General features: G+C 45.7%; 1 protein-coding gene across 1 annotated transcript in view; it reads left to right on the plus strand.

Moving 5' to 3' along the window:
- LAS1L (LAS1 like ribosome biogenesis factor) overlaps window positions 1-16,171 on the plus strand; it is a 30,647-nt gene that overhangs the window by 5,233 nt on the left and 9,243 nt on the right. Inside the window, exons 3-12 of the mRNA XM_007958424.2 lie at window positions 1,348-1,417; window positions 2,206-2,287; window positions 5,201-5,473; window positions 5,758-5,804; window positions 6,578-6,687; window positions 8,830-8,915; window positions 9,239-9,289; window positions 9,523-9,729; window positions 10,079-10,226; window positions 15,422-15,885. Of these exons, the coding sequence (XP_007956615.1) occupies window positions 1,348-1,417; window positions 2,206-2,287; window positions 5,201-5,473; window positions 5,758-5,804; window positions 6,578-6,687; window positions 8,830-8,915; window positions 9,239-9,289; window positions 9,523-9,729; window positions 10,079-10,226; window positions 15,422-15,885 (1,538 nt within the window). The remainder of the gene's footprint in view (window positions 1-1,347; window positions 1,418-2,205; window positions 2,288-5,200; window positions 5,474-5,757; window positions 5,805-6,577; window positions 6,688-8,829; window positions 8,916-9,238; window positions 9,290-9,522; window positions 9,730-10,078; window positions 10,227-15,421; window positions 15,886-16,171) is intronic.

Below are 16,171 nucleotides of genomic sequence, written 5' to 3' on the forward strand. Positions count from 1 at the left end.
GTTTTCTTCATTCTTCTTTGCTCTGGACGAGGAGAGACCCATTGTTGCATCTAGATGGCTGCTTGCAAGCTTTAAGATCCCAGTCGCTACTTGCCAAAGTAGGATGTGGAACAATGTTTTGTGTAGTATGTCCCCTGCAACTATGGTCCCGAGCCCACAGGTTCAGCTACTCAGTCCCTCTGGGTAGCTGGCTGTGACCAAGAAGTGACTATAACCTTGTCCCTTGTCAACTCCACTATACCCCTGGGAATTTTTACAGAACATACAGATACACTTGTAGAACCATTGTCTGCCAGCGCTGCTGGCAGAGACACTCCCTGCTGCATAGACATGACTAATAGTTCAGCCTGTCCACCCCTCTATCCACCCATATACCCGTGTTTGCCTTCACTGACAACACAGTACTATATGTGCAAAAGGGTTCATCTTTGTTGTCTGCACCTCCCATATACCTCTCTCTGTCTTCCTCTTCCTTAATGCCAGCATGTTGATCACTCACATTTGGTACATTGCCCTTCTCTTCACCAAAATCAATACTTATCTCTACCTATCTAACAGTGAGAAAACAGAACCTATTCTTAGGTCCCTGGAATTCGAATGAGAATGCTATCACTTCAAAATCCAATAATGGTTACCACTTGTAAAGATTCAGAATGGCTGCACCCTCGGTCACTTTAAATATCCAAAATGGCCACCGGTTGTAAACATTCAAAATGGCTTCACCCTTGGTCACTTTAAATATCCAAAATGGTTGCATTGTGTAATCAATCAAAATGGCTGTGCCCTCCCAACAGCAGAAAGTCAACAGCTCAGATTGTCTCCCTCATTGCTGTTTCTCTCCCTAGTCATAGGCCACCAGTGCAGTTGTCCCTGCAGCCCTTGGTGACCAGGGCTGATCTTTAGGTCAATTCTCGGGTCCCAACACCACTAGGAAATATTCAGGCTATTAGTCCTGTCAGTGTAGCTGACAGTTCGCAGCTCAGACCAACTCTGTTTTCATTCAGGTTTTTCCACTAGTTGGTGCCTAATCCGCTTCCGTATAGTTCCTTTCAAAGCTCAGGGCTCCAAGATTATCTTTTGCTCTGGACGAGGAGGGACCCATTGTTGCATCTAGATGGCTGCTTGCAAGCTTTAAGATCCCAGTCGCTACTTGCCAAAGTAGGACGTGGAACAATGTTTTGTGTAGTATGTCCCCTACAACTATGGTCCCGGTTTTTCTTTTCTTTGTTGAAGAGGGTCTGTGTCACTTGTTTGCCTATTCCTCCCTCGGCATGGTGTTTTAAAGATCTACTGCTTTGAGTAAAACGTTTACTTGGGCTGTGCCACTTATTTGTTCCCCAACCCCAGGTTTGTGAATCTTATCTCGGAGAGGAGAACAAAGTTTGTCAAGCTTCCCCTCAAGTTCCTGGCTCAAGAGGTTCGTATGAATAAGTGGCCTCACTCAATTAGCTCTCTCCAGGAGGACTCACTAAATGGGAACATGGACTAAAGTGGGCATACAGTACTACTAGCTTATCACATCATTACCAGCTAAGCCCAGCAAGAACCCAAGAGCCTCGGATTCCAGCTTAAAGGAAGCAGAATTGCTTCCTTGCTCATGACTAGTATCTCAGTGGCTTGGCCTGCTCATCTTCCTTTGAGTGGTCCAGTGAAACTGAGGAGCCTGAATGCACCACTGGGTGGGGACAGGAAAGAGGTGGCTGTCACAGCAGCTGCCCTTAGGGAACTGACAACCTGAGAGAGGAGATAGCTTCAGCCAAGTAGCGCTAAATGCCAGACATTCTTGCCCTGAGTGAGTATGTGAGGTATGTAGGGGCCCAAAGGGTAAGCACATTCTTAGTCATCAAGAGAAGCTTCCTGGAGGAAACATAGGAGGGAGTGGTAATGGGTATCCAGGGAGAGGGGACTGATGCAGACAGGTCAGAGGAGGCTATGAGTTTATTAATGTGCATTCACAGAGATCTCTTTGCTAGAGGAGGTTGGTTGGTGTTGAGGGAAGCACATATTTCCTGATTTTCAAGGCCACCTCCATAGAGCTATGAAAAGAATCAGGTGAACTAGGTTCTAATCTTAATATAAGACTAGAACCTTCTTTTAAGACCTCAGTTTCTCTGCCTGTAAAATGGGAGATCAGACAAATTCATCTCTGTGGTCCCTTCTAACTTTAATATTTTATTTCTGTGCCCACACTTCCCCCCAAATCAGGTGAACATTCCAGATTGGATTGTTGAACTTCGTCATGAGTTAACCCACAAGAAAATGCCTCATATAAATGATTGTCGCAGAGGTGAGTCCTCATGGCAGGGGGTATACCTATAGTAGTTAAGCCCAGAGGCCTAGGCTAGGTGGCACTGGGACTGGAGGGTTTGGGATAACCCACCCGGGGTCATGGCCAGAACTAGGGTGAGGCAAGTGAAGCACTTGCCTTGTGTGTAAAATTTAAGGGGCACAAAAACCCAGTAATCAAGTAATATTTAAAAAAATGAAATTTATACAAAAAAGCAAAACACTAGTTTATAGTTTCTGTTTTTGAGAGAGACTTTTCCCCCAGTGCATGTTAGAATTCCTTTGGGGCTGAGATATTGAATATAGTACTACCAGAGGAAAGAGGTTTATTTAGAACCCCTGCCTAGTTTTCCTCCCTTGTCAGGACATGAGGCAGATTAATCAAGAGTAGGTTGATTAAGGTAACAAAATATAACTTTTACTGAGTGTTACTCTGCCACTGTTCTAAGAATTTCACATGTATTTACTCATTTCAATTTCAAAACAGCCCTTGAAGAAAGAAACTCAGGTAGATTAAGTAACCTTCCTTAGGTTATATAGCTAGAAATAGCTCTATAGCTGGAGACAAATTGTTAACCCAGCTGATCTGACCCACTCCTCCTCCCTGCATCTTCCTGTTACTTTTCAATTAGGCAAAGTAAGAAAAGCTGAGAATTACTGGTTTGCTCTCCTGGGATGGGGACAAAAGGTTTAGCAAGATAAATGGATGTTACTTCATTCAGTCAGTCAGCAAACAATGACTGAGGCCCTGTGTTAGGTGCTGGGGATTCACAGAAGACACATTGTTTGGTCTTAAAGACCTCACAGACCTAGGTTGTTGTTGTTGTTTGCTGTAAGTCGGACCCGACTCATAGCGACCCCTCCTTGGGTTTCCAAGGCAGTATCACTACGGAAGTAGATTGCCCAGCCTTCCTTCTGAGGAGTGGCTGGTGGGTTTGAACCGCCAGCCTTTTGGTTAGCAGTCAAGTGCCTTAGGCACTATGCTACCAGAGCTCCCCACAGACCTATAAGAAGGGGAAACTAGAAATTGTCATGTGGTGTGGTAAGAGCAGTATTGGGATATATCCTAACTGTCTTGGTGGCATGAAAGGAGTGAGAAAAGACTTCACAGAGAAGGTAGTGCTTGTACTCAGTGGTAAGGAGTAGGAGTTCATTAGCTACTTGAGTGATACAAGAAAGGCATTCCAGGCAGAGGAACTAAGAGGTACTTAAATGTAGGTGAAAGACAGGGAAGGAATGGGAGTTATGGGAGGCTCAAGGAGCTGGAAGCAGATTGTCAGGACTTGAACCTCAGGGTCCTGGGAAATAATAGCTAAAGAGAAAATTGGAGCATTAGTCTGAGGTCAGATCATGGGTGTGTATATAGGATGTATAAGGGAAGTATCTTCATGGAGGAGTGGTTAGGTCCTAAAGTAAGCATGTTAGGTCAAGATTGTATTTGGTTAGCATTTTCCTTGAATCACATGTAGTAGTTTCCTAGAATCCACTGAGAGAATAGTAGATTCACATCTGTGTCATATATACCTTCCAGAACTTGGGTCCAGGGCAGAACTGCCTGCATTATTGAAGTACCTACACAGTTGATTTTTTTTCCCACCCAAAGTACAGGTTGAATTTGTGTTTAATTTCCAAGTAATAGTTGTTAAGAATTCATAGTGTACTGAGAAGTTTGGAAGGGCTCCAGCAGTAGTGAGCTCAGCAGAACTCTCTAGGCTAGAAATACCAAGTAGTAAAAGTTGAAAAACAGATGAAAAACTCCTAGTGAATATGTGTGGAAATGGAAAGCAGAACATTAAGGATAGGGCCTAGGAAAACCCCAGAATTTAAAGGGCAGGCTGAGGGGTAAGAAAACAGGCAAGAAGAGTGGTGGTGTCTTTGGAGCCAAGGGAGAAGAGTTTGAGAGATGTGAACCATCAGCAGTGTCATATGATACAGAGATGGCAAAGACAATGAAGACTGAGGGGAACCCATTGATTTGGGCCATTGAGAAGTTATTGATAAGTCTTTGTAGCTTTAATTAAGGTCTCTAGGTAATGCAAGCAGTTTATTCTCACCTACTAACCTAAAGGTTGGCAGTCCAAACCACCTAGTGGTACTGTAGAAAATAAAGATTACCCCATGGAACAGCTGTACTTTGTAACACATGGTATCTCCATGAGTCAGCATTGACTCAGTGGCAATGACCTTGGGCTTGGTAGGTTTAATTGGGTTATCTATCTCCTTACTTTGCTGCTTTTTTTTCTCCACAGCACTTTTCACTGCCTGATATATTTGTTTCTTTCTTCTCCACTAGGATATAAGTTTCATGAAGATAGGGACTTTGTTTTGATTACTGTTGTATTTCCAGTGTTTAAAATAATCCATGATACATATTAGGTTCTCAGTAAAAATTTGTTGACTGAATGAAGAACTGCTGGATTATATATGCTGTGGCCCCTTATTAAAAAAAAAAAAAAAAAGTCCATGCTTAAAGTTTACAAGCTGCTTGAGACCCAAGAATTCTTTGGACACCTACCTACCCAGTACTGTTCAAGAACTTTTGATTTAGCCTAGCTCCTTTGTAACGGGGAAACTGAAAACTACAAAAGGGAAAACACTTGTCTAGGGCCATGAAAATACCTAGTAGGTCTGGATACCAGTTCTCTGACTGCCAGCTCCTTACCATCTTCATCATACCATCTCCAACTAGTTCTTTCTAGGAAGGTTCTGGCAAGGAGAAAGCAAAGAACAGGGAGATAAACCAGAGTGAGAGAGGCTTTCTCTGGATATTTGAGGTTTGAGCAAACCTCTTCCCTGGGGCCTTCCCAGAATGCCTACTAGGTGACAATTGACAGTGGCCAAGAGAGCTGTGGGCATTCTAGGAGCTGCTTGCCTGTAACTAGACCTATGATATTGCCTGCCTTTTGTCCTTTAGGCTGCTACTTTGTCTTGGATTGGCTTCAGAAGACCTATTGGTGCCGCCAGTTGGAGAACAGCCTGAGAGAGTCCTGGGAGTTGGAGGACAGGGAAGAAACAGATGAAGAAGACCAAGAGGAAGATAAGAACATTGTTGTTGATGACATCACAGAACAGAAACCAGAGCTTAAGGAAGATGTGAAAGGCACAGAGGTGGATGTCAGGGCTGATGAAGAGAGCAAAGAGGTGGATTCACATTTGGAAAAGGCTCTGAGGCGTAAACAGTTATATGGTAGGTGTCCTTGGGCAGAGAAGGGCCCATGAGCCTAGAATGCTCAGGTTTAGGGTTAAACACTGGTTATTTCTTGGGTCAGCATTTCCTTTGGGGCTTTGGTGAGTCCTGTCTTAAAAAATTAAAGTCATAAACCATCTTACTTAAGCCCTATGAAATAGGAGTGAGCAGATATTGTAGTTCCCAATCTATAACTCAAGAAATGAGGTTCCAGGGTTTCAGAATCTCATCAGGAGCAGAAAGCTGAGCTGGCTGCCTTATCTGTATCCCCATTTTGTTTTCAGAAAGAGTCCGAGAACTGCTGGTATCTTACGAAGAGGAGCAATTTAAGGTAAGTAAGTGCCCTTGATCTGGTGTTTCTTTCCTCTTGCCAGCTCCCTGGAAGTGAAATCCTGAGAAGGAATTTGAAAAAGAAGTGGCAAAACTTGGGGAAACTGCTTAGAAAGAGAGAGGGGGGAACAAGAAGGGAGGCTTATCCTCCATACTGATGGAAAGGAACAGATGATAGAAGTTTGTGGATAATCTGCCCTGCTGCGTGATGGGACACAACTAAGTATAGGTGCTTGCACAGTCTTGTAGTATAGCTGATAACCACCAGATGGGACCCAAGAACTTTCTTAGATCAGGTGAGCTTGAGGGGTGCTTTTTTGGTAGGAAGGAGGTAGCTTAAAAACCATCCAGTTCAACCGTTTCTTTTCACAGATGGGTAAGTGAAGGGAGTGGCTAAAGGCCACATAAGCAGCTAGTGGTAGAACTAGGATTAGAACCTGAGTCTTATGATTCCCATTCTTCCATACCCTACTGCCTCCCCATACCCTTTGGCCCAAGGATCTCTGCCCATCTCCAACCAGTTGTCCCCATTGGATCTCTCAGTATTGAAGTATCTTGTAATTTGGAGCCACAGGGAATTTGGGAGTATTGTCAAGCTTGGCATTTGAGGGTCAAGTTATTTTTAATAGGTAATTCAAGGGCACCCCTGCATGTCCTGCCTTATTTCCTGAGGAAAAGTACAAAGCCAGAAGGTCCTATAGGAAAGGATCCTAGAGGGGTAAGATGGACTGCCTGGCTGAATCAGCCTTCTCATGGGATCCTCTTGACTGGCAGGTACTGGAGGAATTTAGAAATTTACCTCAGGCTGTAAAGGTGTGGAATAACCTATCCCCACGTGTAGAATGCATCCTGGCAGAGCTCAAGAACATTACACGGGAGAACAGGTGTGTAACTAGGTATTCGGGCTGCCTGCTCTCTAGGCTAAAGGGTAACAGCCTCATTAAAATTGGTTTTCATATCTCAGCTTACTAACCTTTGCTATAGGAAATCCCAGGGGTAATCCTGACTCCCTACAGAGTGACCCTGTGTTTTGTATCCTTGTGTTATACTTCCTGTCCTGCCAGCTACCAGATAGGGGTTGTCTTCTCTGAGTCACTGGAATGGCCAAAGGTAGAAATGTCCACCAGTAGTCCATCTCCTGGCCAGCCTTATATCTGTCTCTCAGGTGGTACGTGGAGCTCTTGACAACTACAAGAAGCTCTTAATCCTTCCTAACTTTCAGTTTACCCATTGTCCATGTTTTAGGGGAAACGATAAATGGTAGGCTCTACCAGCCTTTTTTTTAAAAATGTTATTGGAAGCTGTTAGCCTCTGGATGATTGATGTTGGGAGTACAGAGGAGGGACCATCCTCTGACCTGGATACTCATTAGATTAAGTTCTTCCTCTTTCAGCATAGCCATCAGTCTTTTGCCTTCCAAAAAGTAGTTCTCAGTTAAATCTGTTGTTAAGTGCCATCAAGTCAGTTCCAACTCATAGCAACTCTGTCCAGTCCTGTACCCTCCTCACAATCTTTGCTGTGCTTGAATTGAGCCCATCGTTGCAGCCGCTGTATCAATCCATTTCATTGAGAGTCTTCCCCTTTTTCACTGACCCTGCACTTTACCAAGCATGATATCCTTGGCTTTCAGTGGCCATTTTTTTTTTTTTTCAGAAGTGGATGGCCTCGTCCTTCTTCCCAGTCTAAGTCTGGAAGCTCCACTGAAACTTGTCCACTATGGGTGACCCTGCTGGTATTTGAAATACCGATGGCATAGCTTCCAGCATCACAGCAACACACAAGCCACCGCAGTACAACAAATTGACAGATGAGTGGTGGCTTTAGTTAAATCTAGAGCAGACAAATAGTACCCCTATCCATTCTTCTCTCCTGTCTAGTTCTTGAGTGCTTTCTGCTTCAATTCAGCTGATAGCAGTTTGGGGAACCTTGTACTAAGATCCTGTGGAGGCAGTGTTAGATCCTCCCAGCTTGGGAGAGGTTGGAAGGAATATGAGAAGGAGCAGAGTGTAGGTAGGTGACGTATATGGCAGAGCACGTCTGGGTAGGAGCCTGCAGTGTAGGCTGGAGTTGCCTTCTGGAATCTGGTCTTTATTCCTAGGATTCTACTATTCTAAAGGTGTTTTATCTGTGTATACCTAGCCTAGGCTTCTTGGCTTTACCCTTGAGCAAAAGGGTGGGTGGCAGCCTCCTTAGCAGCTGGGAATACTCTCCTTGTACTCATGTACAACAGTATCTGGCTAGTAGTACTGTGCAGGAAGCTGGCTGGCTGGTTTAAATACTCTTCCTGGATACTGACCTGAGGAGATAAGATGAGGATGGAAGGACAACTGTTTCCCCCTCAAGCCTCTTCTGGGCTAGAGAGGCATCTGAGCATGCCAACTCTCCAGGCATTGGGAGCTTTTGGGCCCCTTCTAGTGGTTGGCTGGGGGAGCCTCTCTTGGGAAACCACTAGTTCTGGAAGAAACAGCTTGCTGTTACTTGTTTAAGCTTGAGCTAAATGGATACCCTTCTAGCCTGCTTCTTCAACTCCTCCAACAAAGGCCTGCAGATCACATTTGGTCTAGCAATTGCATCCTTAAAGTTTCTACTTCTAGGATATGAAAGCAGGCAACCAGTGATAAAGGAAGGGGTAGGGGATTTGAGAATTGTGAAGAGAAAGAAAAAGACTAAGCAGGAACTGAATCCAGAAGCCTTTGACCCTCTTATCCCAGGCATTTAACTTCTCATCAGTGAGCCTGGGACTTGTCCATCTTTTTTGTGGCTTGTGCATCCACTACTGTCCTTAGTAGGGGCATTAGATGAGGATATACTTGGTAAATAATCATTCAAAACCCACTGACTCCAACTTCCAGCCCAGCTCTTATGCTAGGAGACCAAGGTCTTAGATCTGTCAGCTACCTTCCTCCCCCTGTGAGTGTTTTGGTCACTTCCTGCCAGAGCCATTGGCTTACTTGTGGGTGGATGAGGGTATAGGAGAGGGTCTTCTTCATACTTCAGCTTACTAAACTGGTGTCCTCTTGCTCTAGTGAGGCTGTGCTGGATGCTTTTCTGGATGATGGCTTTCTCATCCCCACATTTGAACAGTTGGCAGCCTTGCAGATAGACTATGAAGGTAGGGTCCCTGGGGGCTTGGGTGGGAACACAAGGGTTGGGCTGGGTAGCCCTGGGCTGAGGGAGGGGTGGTGAGGGCTGTTTCCTGTCACTGTATGTTCTCAGGAAGCCTTCAGCCCTCCTGGTAGCCCCATTGATATACATTTGTAGTTGTGGGGCTATCCTTAGATGGTCTGGAGTGGGGTGGAGCAGGGTGGGTTGGGGGGAGTCTTAATGCTATTATTGTGCTATGTTAATTGTGATTTAGTCACTAGCTAGAGAGCTAGAACAGCAGAACTAGAAGGGCCTTGTAAGGTCATCTAGTCCAACATCCTCATGTTACAGATGGGCAGACTGAGGTCCAGAGAGGGGAAGGTACTGACCCAAAGTCACACAGTGAGTTATTGACACAGCTAAAGCTAGAACCAGAGCTCTTTTTCTTCTATACTTTGTTTTAGGTCAGTTGTTGGGTGCCAGATACTAACTAGTTTCTCTCTCCCCTGCTGTTTTGCTCTCCTCTTTCTTCTTGTTCTGCGGTGGCAACTCTGTTGTTGGTGGTGGTGGGGGCTTGCTCTCCCTCCTGTTGGCCCCCACCTCCCCTTCTGTCATTGGTGCCCCTCACAAACCAGAAAACGTGGACTTGAATGACATCCTGGTGCCAAAGCCATTCTCTCAATTCTGGCAGCCCCTGCTTAGGGGCCTTCACTCCCAGACCTTCACGCAGGCCTTGCTGGAGAGGATGCTCTCTGAGCTGCCAGCCTTGGGGGACAGCGGGATCCGGCCAACCTACATCCTCAACTGGATCATTGAACTGATCGTGGCCAACACCAAGACTGGTGAGAGAGGCTAGCCCTAGCCCAGGGCCTAGGGCAGCCCAGGCAAGTGCATCTGCCACTGTCCTCAGCTCTCGGCCTCAGAGAAGTACCAGGCAGACACCTCCTTTGTTAAAGGTTTAGGTTTGCCCAAGAGGTCCCATGGCAACAATGGATAAATCTCCCTCCCACTTCCTTCTTCTCAGAGCCAACTAAACTGGGCTGGGACAAAAGGCCCTGAATGCTTTGAGCAGATGGGAGGTATAGGGTTGAGAGTCTGGGGGATGGGGAGGGATGAAGCCAAGCTTTTTGAGGATAGGTTGGGTGGGGGGCTTTACTGATTCATTCTTCTCAGTCCTCTCTCCTCTTTCAGGACGAAATGCCCGCCGCTTTTCTGCAAACCACTGGGAAGTGAGAAAGAGCTGGAGACTGTTCAGCTGCCCTGCTTCCCTTGACTGGCCTCGGGTGGTTGAATCTTGCTTGGGCTCACCTTGCTGGGCCAGCCCCCAACTCCTTCAGCTGTAAGTCTCATGAATTCCATCTGGTAACAGGGGGAAAGCTTACCAGCAAGGCTAAGGGCCGCAGAGCCCTAGAATGGTTGAGCTGGAAGGGCCCTGTCGAGATTGGGCATTTAGTCCAATCTGCCTTCCATTGACAGAGGGAAGGCTGAGTCCCAGAGTATTGAGGGACAGAGCATTCTGTCTAAAATCATACAACTAAATTGATTCCAGCATGAAAATGATGAGACAGTCCCCCTAGAGTGCTTAGCACAGTGACCTGCACAGAGCATGCTCAGTAAATGGTAGCTGCTGCTCATTGTTGATCCCCCATGTCTTGTGACTCTTAAGCCCAGTGCTGTCTCCTCCATTATCTTTCATTATCTGATAGCTGTTCAACAATCTTCAGTGACTCCCTGTTACTTCTCTTCCTGATGAAGTCTAGACTTCTTGACATTCAAAGATCTTTCTGATTCTGTCCCAAACTATCATGGTTACCCCATATCTCCTATGATTCACCTTTAGCCAGTCCACCCTAGGTTTATAGTCAAACTGAATACTGTACTGGCTCCTTTACCTTTTCTGTCTTTCTGAACCCAAGCCACTTCCCTCATATTCATGGAAGCCTTTAGCATCTGATTCTCTTCCTGCTTTCTGAAACAGTATCTCTTTCACTTGGATGATTCATCTGACACTCTACAGCTCTTCAACCCCAGTGACCTTCATTCTCCACTGTACTTAGCAGCCCATTTCCATCACCCAGAGCTCTTCCACTTCTGAAAAATGACATCCTGACATCCCACTTGGTGACTACTATTTCTTGTCCTTCCAGTTCTTACCTTCACATTCCATGACATCTGCTCTTTGCCGGCATTTAGCCCTCCATTTACTACCTCCCTCAGATCTTGCATCCTCAATCCTGTCTGTGGTTGATCACTTCAGCCTCACATCAGCACCCTTAATTCTGCCCATCCTTTGGCCATATCTGACTGACAGACCCCAAATTGGGATTGATTTTCCCCACTCTGCCTCCCCTGCTCCTAAGCCTGAGTGGCTGAGCTCTACTGGAAAAAGCCACGTAACCCTGGGGATTGCTACCCCAGGGTTGTAGAGATATACTTTTTATTCTTGGACCAGGCCTCAGTTTGTATCTGAATTTTAACTTCTTTTCTGACCACTGTCTTTCCCATTTCCTGACTATTCTAAACCCTTATCACTCACCTCAAGACCCTCCCTGCCTCTCATTTCACCCTACCTTCTTCAAGCACATGGAGGCATCTGACAGGGCCCCCTCGACCTGAGATCCAGCCCTTGTGTACTTCACTGTGGCTGTACTCAACTTTCCTGCCAGTCTCAGGATGAGGTGGCCTCACCCTGTCTCAAAGCTTGCTGTCACCAGTGCTCTGGAGCCACCTCTGCCTGCATTGCTAGGTCTCACTCACCCCAGCCTTTCCCATGCTTTACTGGCTCTTGCTCTTCAACCTATGAAAGTGATTAAGGTTTTCTCATCTTAAAACAAAACAACAATAACAACAACAGAAACACAATCTCCTTTGACCACGCATCCCTTTGTAGCTACCAGGTTACCATCCTTCCGTTCTCATCCAAACATCTCCAAAGTGTAGTCTACACTCAACAATCTCGATTTCCTTACTACCCTCTTACCCCTCAACCTACTGCAGGTTGGCATTCATCCCCTGCCCCCGTGCTACTTTGACCACCGAATTGATCCAGTGGGCTCTCTTGTCAACCCTACCATCTACAATGTTGATGCTATTTACTGTTCCCTCCTTGAAAGACTTACACTTTTTATTGGTTCCTATAAAGTGCCGAGGCCCAAATCTCTATAGCCCAGGCCTTTCCCCCAAGCTTCAGCCTCCTATAGGACATCTCCCCTTGGATGGACTAAAACAGAATTGGTCATCTTATTCCTTACCCCAGCCCCCAAAGTGATCCTCCTCTAGTCCCTGTCTCACTTGGTGGTAACACCAGCTACCATTATTCTGTTGACTCTCAAATACTTCCCAAATCAGATAGTTTGTGTTGCTGTGTCACCTTCCCTTTATCAGACTGTAAGATTTTCAAGGGCAAAGGCTCACCATTAACCATATGTTTCCTAGCACACCACACAGGTACAGGCACCAAACAGACTTCAGTAAATGTTGTTGAACTGGATTGTATTCTGCTGTCTCATAGTCAGTGGTGCTTCACTTGGTGGGAGCTGACTCAATGCTTGGTGAATGAATAAATTGGGAATCTGGGTGCCAAGACCCTCTTAGCCCCATAATTGCTTTATAGAGTCTGAGCTCTGATGGCATTTGGGGTACAGGGTTTATATAAGAGGAAAAAAAGTAGACTTGTGGACAGAGCCAACCAGACCAAGGCCTTTAAGAGACAATATTGAACCAAACAGCCAAATCTCTAGATGTGGGTGTTTTAGATTAGAAATGGTATGGATGGGTGGGAAATTGGGAAACCCAAAAGAGCCTGGAGTAGTCAGGAAAAGCGTAAAAGAGGAGGCATTTGAGCAGTTCAAGCAAGAGAAGGAATAAAGGAAGTTTCCGAGTCAGAAGGAACATGATATGTAATTGGGGGAGGGAGTGAAAAGAGCAGCATGGAAAGGTTTGGATAGGTGGCCTTTAAGGTACTTTCCAATCCTAAGTGTCTACAGAGTGGAAGCTGCTGGTATTGGAGAAGTTTGGACCACAGAGATCTTCTCCCAACCCAAGCATACCAGAGGGATGCGACACATGCCAACAGTAACAGCGCCTCACTTGGGTACGATTCCTTGTACACAGACCCTGCCCCAGATAATCAGTTAATCTAGTCCTAACCATTATGCAGATTGGGAACAGATGGGATTTTTCCCAGGTACTATGATGCAAGTCAGTAGCAGAGCTGGGGCCAGAATCTGGATATGTAGTCCTTAGTCCTGTGCTCTGTCTACAATGCTTCATTTTATTATACTATAGCAAAACCATCCATTACTAGAGTCATACAGAACTTGGCTTTTATCCCCTGAGAGAATAAATTGGTTAGGTATAAGGAACCTGGACCTGAACAGCTATCGTAAGTTCTTGAACCAGGAGGAAAAAGTGAAGCAAACGGATCTGTCAATAAACATACAGAGTGTCAGGGCAGAAGAGTCCTTGGGACCATCCAGCCCCTATGTTCTCATTTAACAATCAAGAGAAATTGAGACTTAGAGAAGGTAAGGGACTTAGCTAGGGTTACTGAAAGAATAAGGGGACATAAAAATATAACATTGCAGTCAAATGCAAGGCATGGTGCTTTGTGTTTTTAGTATAGTAGAAGTTGTTTTATTTAATTGTCACAGCAATCTTTGGAAGTAGAGTATTATACTCTGAGGACACTGAGGCTGTGAGGAATGAAGTGACTTTTCCAAGAGTGCCATAGTTCATGGGTGGTGGAACAGGGACTTAGGTCCAAGTTTTTATGAGTGCAAAGTCCACCTTGCCATCACCCTGAACCTGTGACTTCAGCTCTCAGCTCTGACCAGGCAACCTCAAGGAAGGAAATGTTGTTTGAGATTCATATCATTCCTGTACCTTAATGGTTAGACTAGACAGCTTGAGATAGTGGATGGGTAATGATAAATAGCAGTGATAAGGTATCTTGCCAATATCAAGTGCCTAGGAATATTTAGTGTTAATCATACTAATGGACCATAGTAAGAGGGAAGAGAATTTGTCTCTGGATTTCCTCTAAAAGAGTTAGGATTTTTTTTTTTTTTTTAAAAAAAGAGCTTCCCCCTAGGCAGCCAGTGGCAATTCAGTTTGTCAGTATCCTCTAGAAATGTGAAATGAGTTCCACATAGAGTATCTCCTAGTCGAGTCACTAGTCCCTAGCTTTACCCCTCTCCTACCAGTGACTACACACATGTGTCTACATGTGGAACCCAGAGAGAAAACAGCCACCTTGAGCATTTGGTGCCTCCATGTTTGAACCTTTAGTTCAATCGTAATACATCAAGAAGGAACCTATCCATCTGTTCACCCCACCCATGCTTACAGCATTGACCAAGTGTCCGTTAAGTGCTGGGTTATATGTAAGGGTCTACAAGGAGTGCACACATGCCTCTTCTTCCCCACGAACTATCCTTCTCAATGGTTGTGTATTTGTTGGTAGTTTTACTGTTGGCATGGTCCTTTGTGTGCATATTACCATCATTGTTTACTCTGTCTGATCCCTGTCATCCAGTTGGTCACCAAGTTCTGTCCTCTATCTGTCCTTCACAGCTTCTCTTCCTCTCAGCTCCTCTGCCAATGCCCTAGGTCAGCCCTCTCCATCTCTGGCCTGGACTGTTATAACAGGCTCCTCCCTGGCCTCTCTACCTCCAGGCTACTTGCCACATGGTCACCAATGATCTTCAGAAACACAACATTCACCTGTTCTCAGCATAGTCAAGTGACCCCTCACCACACACGTGCACACGCACACACACATATTCACACACATTTACCTTTCTAGGCTTCTCTTCGCCCCACAGTTCCTCAGCACAAACATTACCCTCTAGCCAGGCTACAGTAACCTCACCCAGCACTGTGCTTACTCTTGTCTCTGGTCCTGTAGGGCTCCCCTTCCTGCCCAAAGTCCTGCCTTGAATTCTCTCCTTGTGCTCTCTGCCTCCCCCTAGCTCCTGTAGTACCCCCAGTTTGCAGTATTCATCTGGCCTCCCTCCCACATCCTGTCTTGTCAACTGTTTTTTTTTTCTTCCTCCATTCCAGGCTGGTCTGTGGCTGCTCCTGAAAAGGGATCACACTTTGTGTTCCATCCCGAAGGAGCTCAGCTAGGCCACAGGAAAAAAAGGATCTACCATTCTCATCTCCAATCCTGCAGGTCTATTGGCTAATGTGTATATTCACATAGCATTTCAGTGCAGAATACAATAGCTGTCATTCATTGTATGCCCACTATGTGCCAGGCACTGTACCAGGCACTCTATGTGAGCTATCTTATCTGCTCCTTCCATTAACCCTGTAAGTTACCACTATTGTCTTTATTTTACTTAGAATGGAACTAAGGCACAGGCCTTGTTCAGGGCCCATGGTCCTATTGTTTCTGTTCTGTCTGCTGTACCACACTGCCTTTCAGAGGGAGTCTGGAAGCTCAGAGACCAAGTTCAAACTCTGGAGTTTTGGGACATGAAATAACCTTAGGTTTTGCATCTTTCCTACCCCATCCCTCCTTTTGCCCAGTATCTTCAAAGCCATGGGGTCGATCTTGCCAGATGAGGACCAGGAGAAGCTGCTGCGCATCTGCTCCATTTATACCCAGAGTGGAGAAAACAGCCTGGTGCAAGAGGGCTTAGAGCCTTCTGCAATGGAGAAGTCTCCATATACACTGGACAGCCTATATTGGACCTTCAAACCAGCTGGCTCCAGCTTTGAGTCTGAAGGAAAGTCTCAGGAGCAGGGTACCCTTAATGATGACAAGGAAGATGAGAAAGAGATCTTGGAAGAGCAAGTGGATGAAGAGGAAGATGATGACCAGAAGGGGGAAGAAGAAGATGATGGAGATGATAATGAAGATGATGAGGAAGACAGAATGGAAGTGGGGCCTTTCTGGATGGGGGGGGAGGAGTTCCTCACTGCTGAGAATGCCAGGCTTCTGGCCCAGAAAAGAGGAGCTTTGCAGGGATCTGTGTGGCAAGTTAGCTCAGGTAAGAAGCCTATATCCACTTTCCACCCCTCATCAGTTTCTTTCCTCTCTGGCTAGCTATGAGGTTTTGCTGCACCCTAGGGAAGAAGTGGAAAGTAGCAGGAGATAGCTAGCCTGAGACAAGCTTGGGAGATGGCGTGGTATATGGATGGCAACTGGCTTTCCTCCCTGAGACTTAGACACCCTGCTGTTTCTTGTTGTTGTTATGTGCTGTCATGTCAGACCTGACTCATAACGACCCCTTCTTGTGTTTCTGAGGCAGTATCACTACGGAAGTAGATTGCCCA

The sequence above is a fragment of the Orycteropus afer genome, unplaced genomic scaffold, assembly GCF_000298275.1.
Source record: "Orycteropus afer afer isolate SDZICR_OR568_19922 unplaced genomic scaffold, OryAfe1.0 scaffold00965, whole genome shotgun sequence".
Classification (NCBI taxonomy): Eukaryota; Metazoa; Chordata; class Mammalia; order Tubulidentata; family Orycteropodidae; genus Orycteropus; species Orycteropus afer.